Below are 10,084 nucleotides of genomic sequence, written 5' to 3'. Positions count from 1 at the left end.
TTAATGTCACATCAGGGGGTCAACCCCAGTTAGCCACTGGCAGTGGTGACAAATGCCCTTATTGACACTGGGGAGCACCAGGGAAGGCAAAACGGCATCGGCTGCGTGTCCCCAGCGCTCACAGGGGTCACAGCCTGCTCCTTCCCCTGCACATAAATGCTCTTCCACATACATTTCATGTCCCACCTCGCCCACCCACAGCTGCTGGCGTGAAGGGGGCGGCCGCAGCCAGCTCGGCCTCTCCCTCTCCTTCTCGGGGCCGACATTTACCAGCAGACGGGCGGTACCCGCCCCGCGGCTGAGGGGAACGGACCCTCCCCACTCTGCCCGCCCGTAGGGAGCTTCTTCGGCCCGGCCCGCCCGAGGGCTCCCGTCAGCCAGGCCCTCCCCGGCCCGGCGGCCCGCCCGCGGGGAGCCGTCCCTCCCCGGCTGGGGTGGGGCCTGGACGTCTTCAGCGCCGCGGAGCTCCGGCGGCTGCTGCTGGAGGCGGCGGCGGCCCCGGGCGCGTCCCACATAAAAACCCTGCCGCTCGGCTCGGCGCCGTTCTCACTGCTTCCAGCGGCCGCCTGGGGACGGCGCTCACCTTGCGCGACAGCTCGGCCATGGCTCGGTGCCTCAGCCCTGCGAGCTAGTCCCGGGGAGCAGCAGAGCTGCCGCGCCGCCGACGGACTGAGCCGGCCCTTGGCTCTGCGGCTTCATACTCCAGCCTCCTTCCTCCCCTCTGCTGCTCTTTCGTGCTCCGCCTGCAGAAGCCCTGCTCGGGGCAGAAGACACTCTCCCAACCGTGTGTGCATAAAGCCTGCCTTCCCTTCCCTCGCTGAGCCGCGATTGCACCTTCCCCCCCCCACCTCCGCCGCGTCCTCCCCTGCCTCCCCTCAGGCACCCCTTCTCCGCCGCTCTCCCCGACAGCAGCCCGCCGAGGATGCGGGTGTCGCTGCTGAGCCCGTTGCTCCTGCTGTCCCTCGGCTGCAGCCCAGGCGCCGCGGAGCTCTCGGCTGCCCGAGCCAAGTGCCCGACCCGCTGCGATGTCTCCAAGTGCCCCAGCCCCAGCTGCCCCAGCGGCTACGTCCCCGACCGCTGCAACTGCTGCCTCATCTGCGCCGCGGGCGAGGGGGACTCCTGCGGCCGCAAGGAGGACCCGCCTTGCGGAGACAGCCTCGACTGCCGCTACCCCATGGGCAAGCGCTTCGCCAAGGGGGTCTGCCAGTGCAAGCTCAGCGCCCAGGTGTGCGGCAGCGACGGCCGGACCTACGACAACATCTGCCAGCTGAAGGCGGTGAGCCGCAAGGCGCTGCAGCACGGGCTGCCGGCCATCGCCCAGGTCCAGAAGGGAGCCTGCGAATCGGGTAGGAAGGAGCATGGCGGGGTCGGCCTGTGGGGCAGAGGGTGGGCAGCGGGACGCAGGGTGGGTTTCCAGGCTAAGAGAAGTCATGATTTTCGGTCACCTGGGGAGACTGGGTGGCTCCCTAGGGTCTGTAAGAGGCTACAAAGTCAGGGCACCTTGCCTCACTGCCAGCGGCGTGGGAAAGGAGTGCTTGGGTCCTCCCTGAACAGGAGGAAAATCCCTCCTCAGTGTGGGCTAGAGGCCTAGGCAGAGGTCTGGGAAGGTTACCCCTTGGCAGCGTGGCCACGGACACACCTCGGTGTTGCGCACGCTGCTGCCACAGTCCTGTGAGCAGGAGGCAAAGGCACTTGACGACATGGAGGCAAGTTCAGTGGCAGGTGTTCAGCTGCCAGGGCAGGGCAGCAGCCATGTCCTCAGCCATCACCCCTTCTCAAGGCCGGGCGGGACAAGCGTGCTCTCGTCCTGCCAGCACCACCTTTGCTGCCTGACGCCAGCAGGAGCGGCTGAGGCATTGTGCATTGTGGTGGCATGGCCTGGGCGGGTTGTGCTGAAGATCCACTGCACCGTGGCCCACACAAGCCGAGCAGGGACCAAGCGGTGTTTGTGCTCTGGAGTGGGGTGTGGGAGTTTAGCTGGATTCACCTGACACCCATCTGTAGCCAGAAAATGCCTGTTACAGCCACGTAGCTCAGACAGGGCAGAAAAAGCAGAGAGTAGTACATAAAACACCTCAAACATAGTCCTTTGCCTGTTTTGTTCTTCTTTCACAAGATGTTTTGCTGTCTTGGAGTCTAAGTGAGAAAAACCTGCAGGCAAACTGCCTTTACAGTTTATAAACACTGACACCTGGGATATCAAATGGTCTTCTGTTTTCAGCAGTGTCCTAAGGCCTTTGTTTAGATACGGTGATATGCTATGGCAACTTCAGGCTTGATGGTTTAACTTCAGAAAGTTTAATAATCACTTAATTTGGTTAGGTTTTTTAGTAGCAAAATGGATCACTTTGTGGAGGTGTTAATGCTGCTAATATCTTTTCACATACTTACTGATACGTTACTTTAAGGGTTTGCTTCTGCTACCTTTCTCATAGTGTTCCTGGAAAGAAAAATCATATGCATAATGTGTTTTTAAATCATGCATTAGTGTTTGCATTATGTCAGGTGAGCTACTGACCATCCTGTTTATTCATAGATAGCAAACTTGCCAAAGTTATTGGGAGGCATCAGAGGGAAAAGGGCTGTTTGTTGTAAACCTCCTGTGAATAAGGGACCTTTCTATGTCCTGCTCTTGAAAGAAGTGCAGAGAGGGAGGAGGTTAAATTATGTTCCTGGAGCTCCTTTAGGGGTATCATGTCAGAGCCAAGGATTGCTCCAGATGCCATCCTGGAGGTGCAGTGATCAGCCTCTCCAGTATTTTGTAGTTATAAATTGCTGTCTGCCTATTGTTTTCCACATCAGGATCCATTAGCTTTAGAACTCCTCCTCCTTGGTTGGAAAGGATCCATATGAAATAATCAGGATGTTTAACCAAAATGAGTGAGCTAGCCTGCACCTAAGGGCTTACTGAGTACACATGACATTTTCTTTAAGGAATCCTCCTGCATCTACTCTTAATAGGCTTAGGAATTTGGAGCCATGGAGTAGACGTAACATTTTCTTAAGCAACTATTTTAGTGTTCGCTTTATTTTGGCTTTAATTTTTGTCCCAGAAACCCTCAGCTTAGATGAAGCATCTGGTTCTCTGTTAAGTTTTAATTTTTTTTCTTTTAATTCAATTCTACAGCTGCACAAACTGAAGCTCAAAGAAATGGAGTGTCTTGCCCAAGGTCAGACTGAGTTGGTGGTTGAGCCAGGAATAGAACTCAATTATGGTATTTTTAAATTTTTTTTAAAACAATAACATGCAATGGCTGTAATGAGGGGTTCAGAAGAAAGCCGACAGTTTAAAATTACTGTCGAGTTTCTCTCTTTTCCCTGTTCTTGAAAGAAATCTGGCCTCAGATGACTCAAGAGTTTGAAGGGCTAAGCTAGCTATGAAGCAAATCCAGTTTTACTTAACCATACATATATTAAAACAATCTCAGATAACAGTAGCCTGACATAGCGTGACCCAAGCCATTTTCAGAACATGCAATGACCCTGAGTAGCAGCTTAGGAAATATCTACTCCTGTCCATTTGCAGCTGCTTATGTTGATGCTAAGTTAGATTCTGGCTGTGATAAACCACGATAGACTGAGAAAACTTTGCTGTGATTTCTTGATGTCAGGAGTCTGGCAAACAAGGATGCATGAAAAAGTAGTAAAAGATGGAGAAAGGAAGGGGGGAAAGAGATGCTCAGAGTGACTGAATTGTGAGAATTTAAAATATTGGGTTTTTTTCCCTGTTGAAGGCCTGGATTATCTTGGAGAGCACCATGCCAAATGAAAAGATTTAGTCCCAGTGTACTAAAGGGAGTGTGGACTGCATGAAGATACAGGGACTGTATCATTGATGCTCTGCAATATGCTTATACTGGGGAAAACTGTTACTCACAAGCTAGCCTTATGCATCTGAGCAGACCCATGAACTTCCATTGACATAATAACAGGAACAGTCTGCAGAACCCCAAGGCAAATTTAAACTATATGCAACAAATATTTTTCCCCCTCTTCAACACTAGATACCTTAATATATGGGAATTTTCTGAAGCTGCTGGTTTTTTCCCTGCCTTCTGTTGCCCACTGTGAGAAAGATAAGCTATTACTACAGGCTGCTGTGTAAGTGGTATAAACATGTATGGCAGACAACCTCTGTAATCAAAGACCTGTTCTTACATAGCCCTGTTTCTCACTGCAGCAAATTGAAATGTAAGTTTTAACAGTGCCACCTGTCAATCTATTAAAGTGTCAAGCTCCTTAGGCAAAAGATTCACAAGGTCAGCTGTGCCCTATGGCCAATTTATGTCAGACTGGCTCTTCCCCAAAGGGCTGTTTACCTCAGTACAGCTTTCTTGGTGCAGTGTTAATTCCCTGCAGTGTTCCTTTGCAGATGGCTTCTGTGTAGACAGTTCAGATGTTGAAAGATTCTATTTTCTCACCTAGGGTGTGGGAGCAAAAACCAGTTGCACACAGTTCTACATGGGGTGTTTGGGGTGTGCCTGTACAGAGGAGCAGATGAGCCTACCATTGCTTGCATTTCTGAGAGGTTATCCCAGTAAGAGACACTGAAGTCTCCTGCTAGGAGTATTGTCATCAAAGCCTTACAGCTGCCACCAGCTGTATCTAGGGAAATGCACTACAAGGTATTGGCTGGAAATACAAACTCCAACCACCTTCCCTTGCTGATTGTTTTTCTTACCTCTGAGTTTGTTTTGAGTTCCTGCAGGTGAGGATGAACAGTGTACATTGTTTGGTAACTATTCAGAAGGTAGTACCTCACTGCTTTGGATAGAACAGCTAACAGGAGTGAGATGTTCTCATCACATCTTCTTATGAGGGTCACTTGGGAAGGGGGAATAGCATCTAAGTTCAGCAAGACAGTGAAGTGTCTGCGCTGGAAGGCTTGTACCAGCCTGTCTCTGTCTGGCTGTTGTGATTGCTGCACTGCACAAGAAAGCCACTTTGGTGTTGGTTCACCACGTTGTTTTCATCTGTGCATGGTAGATATCCATTGTATAAACAAGTTGCCTGGACCATAATGTGGCATTAAACTCACCAGGGCTTTATGGTCAGTGCACAGCTATGCAACTTGATCTTAATGCTGAATTCATCAGAAAAGCTGCCCATGAACCTACGTTTCCAGCAGATGTTTCTGTTTTTTAAGCAGAGACATTATAATCTTTTATTTGTCTTTCGTTTCTTTCCATGAAAGCACAGTAGGGACAGTGTTTATCCCTGGTGATCAGATCTGCCAGGTTGCAGTCCTCCCTTAGACATAATAACTTTGCTGAACACACAGATCCTTTCTGAAGCTGGTTTTAAAAGGGCAGTGGGGGAACAGCATTAAAAGAATGAGTTTCCCAGGCTCGAAAAGTCTTAATGATTATAAAATTGTGGGGTTTAATACAATGTATTGTCTTCAAGAAAGCATTAAATATGAGTTGATTTAATAGTACAGGGAGTAAGCTGGCAGATATTCAGGAGCTCTCAGTCCTCTGCTGGCTTTATTGTCCTCAGTGGGATTATGGTGATTTATTTCTGCTGGAATTTTGTTCGGTTCCCTTTGTACTTGGTTAACTCTACAAATCTGTTGTTCCTGATTTACAGCAGTGTTACTGGGACTGGAGTGGGTCTCTTGTCTCTGCAAACAAAGTAAATACAACGTCACTCGATGTGAGCCTGTGAGGTAACACCACTGTGCAGGAAAAGTCTTAGGCTGATAGTAAGGATAGTCTACCTGACAGGCACTTAGCTTTAGCCATGTAAATCCAATTTAGTAGTAGCCCATAGAACTGAAAACATAAGACCAAAGTTTATAAAACAGGCTGAGTATGTTTAACTCTAGTTTATACACTTACATCTAATTTTGGATTTTGTCAGAGGATCCAGAGAGTTTCTGAAGATCTAATCAATTTAAATGATAGGGTGAGAGTTCAGGTCTGCTGAAAATCTGGCTGATTTGTGGCTATGGAGCAGATTGGGAAAATCTAGTTATTTTGATTAAGAAACGTGTAGACAGCCGAAGTCTCACACAGTATACATTGATTTTTGCTTCACGTCCAACCTGGTTGCAGCACCTTTGATATCTTGATTATAAAACAGTTAATTGGATTAAGTTATGGCTCTTTTCCAAGATAAATTAACCTTGGTTAGTCTGAGATGATGTTGAACATGCAGTAATAACATGGAAAATAGTGGATTTTATTGAGAGACCTTTGAAAAAATACGTGGTGAATCTCTCAGTAGGTCAGTGGGTCAAGATGCACAAAGTGCTGTAAACTCAGAGCTTTTACATTCACAGTCCAGCAGAGGTCTGAGAGCTGCGTGAAACTGCAAGACAGCAGAGTGTCTGGGAAGGGAGGGGAACAGGCAGGAGGATTACCCGTGTTAAAATGTGTTTTAGTAAGAACAGTAGCAGCAGCAAGTGCCTACCACCTGATGGTAGGATAAAGGATAGATCCACGGTCTCACATAAGGTCCCGGTTCTATTACAGTTGTACCACTTGCTTTCAGGGTAAGTTTATACAATTTGACAATGTTGGCTGTTGCTTCTTTCTTCAGTTTCTCAGGCTGCAATTCCTCCCTTTAAAAACATTGAGAACTGCTGCTGAAAACCATTAGTTTCATAATTGTGCACTGAAATTTTATTAATAATAACTATCATTTCAGTTTCCTTACATAGGTCTGTATGTGTGAGTAAAGTGTAATTAATCTCATCACTCCCAGCTTGTAGAAAATTATTCAAGAGAAATGAGTTTGTACGAAGGCATCTCAACTTTTAAAGTTAGTTTTCACTAGTATTTAGTCTCCACCAGACACTGGTAAGAAAAGCTCATCTCTAATCAGCCCACCAGATATTCAGCTACACCCTTCTTAGAAAGTTTGCATGACTGTTACTCTTGAACCTTCTCTGTTTGCAATTTTTTTATATTCACCTTCAGGTTTGAATATTCTTGTCTTCTGACCCCAGCAGATAGGTTCTGGACTTCTGCTCAGCCTGAGAAATGTTTTTACTATGGTAGAGAAAGAAGACAAGCATTGTTTCACTTCTACAGTCTTTTCTCTTATTGCTGCATTTTATTTTCTCCCACTCTGCCAATGTTTACATTCATCCCATTAGCTCTTTCAGGTGTTTTCTCTCTGCCTACCCCAAATCTTACCTGGAAAGCCACTGCCACCCATGATGTTTCCCTGGTGTCTAGTCAGGAGGGGTGCACAAGAGTTCTTCAGCAGGCATCCTCTGCTTTTGGCTGTGTGTGATGCTCTGACAATTTGGCATGGGCAGAACAGGTCAGCACTCAGCAGATGCAGAGAGATGTAGTTGCCCAGACTCAGAGACCTATCCTGATGTACACTAACTAAAAACCTAGACTCACCATGCTTTTTTCCCCCCAATTCTGTGCTAGTTCCTAAGCTGAGGGTCTAGCCAGCTCTCTTCCATAGATGCATAGTCATTTCCAGTAGATGAATGTGATGGTAACGTTACAGCCCACCAGTGAGCACTGTTTGTGCAGTCATGCAAAGTTATGTCAGCAGACTTCAGAGGACATACTGCATAATCAGGGAAGCTGCTTGGGAACTGAAGGTAAGGGAAATCTTTAGTGGCCCAGTAAGAAAAATAACTAACAGTATATGGTGCTGACATTTGACTGTGCTTTGTGAGTCCTGTTCACAGTGTCTCTCTCAAACTGAGTGCTGAAACAGGCACATTCAGTTGGTTACAGGGATATTTCAGAGTGCGTGAGAATGTACGTAGGATAACACACCAAATCTAGTCCTGCCAAGTTGTTCCTCCTGTTTATACTGTATCATATAAATTTAGCTTGCTAAATGTAAGCACAGTTTCTTTCCCCTCAGAAGTAAATCCCATGTCCAGTAACAGAAGAAGAACTCTCAGACATCAATGGAGAAATGCCTAATCGTCTTGATCTGGTTTCTTCAGTCCTTTCTTCCTGGGTACCAGTGTTGGGTCCATTCCATAAGTTTCTCTCTTTGCTTCAAGTCCTTTGGGTACTGTGGTCATGTAAGACCTCTCACTTTCTGGCTCTGCAGGTCCTTTAACACTTTATTGTGAAAGCTTTCTGAGAGACTATAGGAACTATATCAACTAATTCCATGTCACCCAAAATCTTATTAATTGATTCAAAGAATAGAATAGATCAACGAGACACCTTCTTTTGTAAATAGGTTAGACTCCATTGTGCTGTAATCTTTATGTTCATCCCAAGTAATTTTCAAGTTACAAGGCCTAATGGTCAGAAAACATGTAGATAGGGATTAGGGGAAAATGATCTTTGAATGAAGAACTACACAGAATACCAAAATACATGAGAACTCTTCTCTCTTGAAGATCTCTCTCTTTTTCTGCGTGTCTTTCCTTACTGTGTGATGCCCTCTACCTACTTTCCTTTTAAGGACTTGGTTAAAGGGCAGATGATGAAAGCAAAGTATATACTTGCAAAGGAATATGTACCTGGGTTCATTGCTATGTTGTGTGATCTAGAAATAGGCAGTTCTAGAACCCTTAAGATCAGGTGTTGACTGTGCAAGAGCTACTATAGAGTAAATTCACCCTTCAGCCTGAGTTTAAGTTAGAACAAAGCATCACTTCTGATGAGTTTGTACTGTCACCTCAGCCTCTGCATCCTGACTAAATGGCAGAAAGAGTTGTATCTCCTGGGATAAACTGTGCTGTTGAACCAGATTTGAATAGAAACAAAATATCAAATTGCTGTGTGTGACTACAACTTGTTTACTCTCTTCCCTAAACCCCCCAAGTTCATTTTAAAGCATCAGGCTGTGAACATTAAAGATTGAAGTTTGAGGGTGGTGATAAGTACCCAAGCATGTGTTTAACATACATGGTGACATGTCCCTGTGTATTAGGGGACATTGGAGCACAAGCAGCGTTATCACTTTCTAATGTGATGGTAGAGCACAGGATGTTGTCACGTTAGAAGCCAGGATGCTGTGGGCTTTTTTCCCCTCTCTTGAAAGATCTTCTTTCCACAGCATTATATTCAGTGTTCATAAACACTGTATTTAGTGCTGTTTAATGTGGCACCACGCTGGCTGGTATCGGAATGCTCGGTATTTAGTAACCTATTGCTCTGCCCAGCTGGTTGTGACAGCTTAAATGTGAACTTGAAAAGCTTTTTAGGTGCAGAGGTTATCACTTACAGCAGGTTTCTAATGTGCCTACTTGAAAAAAATCCTAACTTGGGTCCTAAATGCATTTCCCAAATGCTGCAGCTATATTACTTGGATATATACACAACCCTGTATGTTTTGGATAATAGTAGTTGCTCTGAGGAAAAATACTCCAGGCAAGGCTTGTAGACATCCAAGAAAGTCAAAGAACTTACAACCAAGTGATGTAAGTTGGTTGTAAGTTGTCAGTGAAAGTGATGCCAATGTTTAATTTTCTCAGGATCAAGCAAAAATGCTGGATAAGTTTTGAAGGATCTTAATGACTCTGATTTTCTTTTTCCAGTACCTGCTCATAAACCATCTCAGTAGGAGAAACAGACCAATTCAAAGCATATTTATCTCCTCTACTTCACAAAAAGGGTATTGTCTTATTAACATATCCAATTCTTTCTGCTAGTATAGGTCACCTACAGTCCAGCAGCCCAAGATACAAATTCAACTTCATAGCAGATGTGGTGGAAAAAAATTGCACCTGCAGTTGTGCACATTGAACTTTTTCCTCAGGTAACAATTTCAATTCTTCATTTTAACTGCATTGTTTAACGAAGATATGCAAAGATTACTTCTTTAAAAGTTTAGTAACTTTCATTTTGAATTCTTGAAGTTCACAAAATACTCTGAAACATTAGAGCAGACTCATTTGTCCAGAGAAACCACGTGTTAGTGTGTTTTGTTCCAGTTTAGTAGCTTTAAATTGTCTTAGAGTCATTACAATACTTTGCAGTATATATTGTCTGCCATAAAAATGTCTGTCATCTTTGGAGATCTCTTCAGCCTTCACTAAAATCTGTTGCTTCATTGATTATGTTTATTATCTCAGTTTAAAAAAAAAGTCCAGAAGGTAAGCTGGAAAAAACATAGCTCCTTGTTTATTCCACTTTCAATGGTAGGT

The 10,084-nt window shown here is 45.5% G+C and overlaps 1 protein-coding gene across 1 annotated transcript in view; it reads left to right on the top strand.

The window, feature by feature from the left end:
• Positions 1-922: 922 nt before the first annotated feature.
• HTRA3 (HtrA serine peptidase 3) overlaps positions 923-10,084 on the top strand; it is a gene marked incomplete at its 5' end in the record, with an annotated part of 24,420 nt that continues 15,258 nt past the window's right edge. Inside the window, 4 exon segments of the mRNA XM_084266974.1 lie at positions 923-1,346; positions 9,595-9,653; positions 9,655-9,687; positions 9,689-9,696. Coding sequence (XP_084123100.1) covers positions 923-1,346; positions 9,595-9,653; positions 9,655-9,687; positions 9,689-9,696 — 524 coding nt within the window.

This window comes from Gallinula chloropus (assembly GCF_964237585.1).
Source record: "Gallinula chloropus genome assembly, chromosome: 7".
Taxonomy (NCBI): domain Eukaryota; kingdom Metazoa; phylum Chordata; class Aves; order Gruiformes; family Rallidae; genus Gallinula; species Gallinula chloropus.
This window is presented reverse-complemented; position numbering and strand designations above follow the sequence as displayed.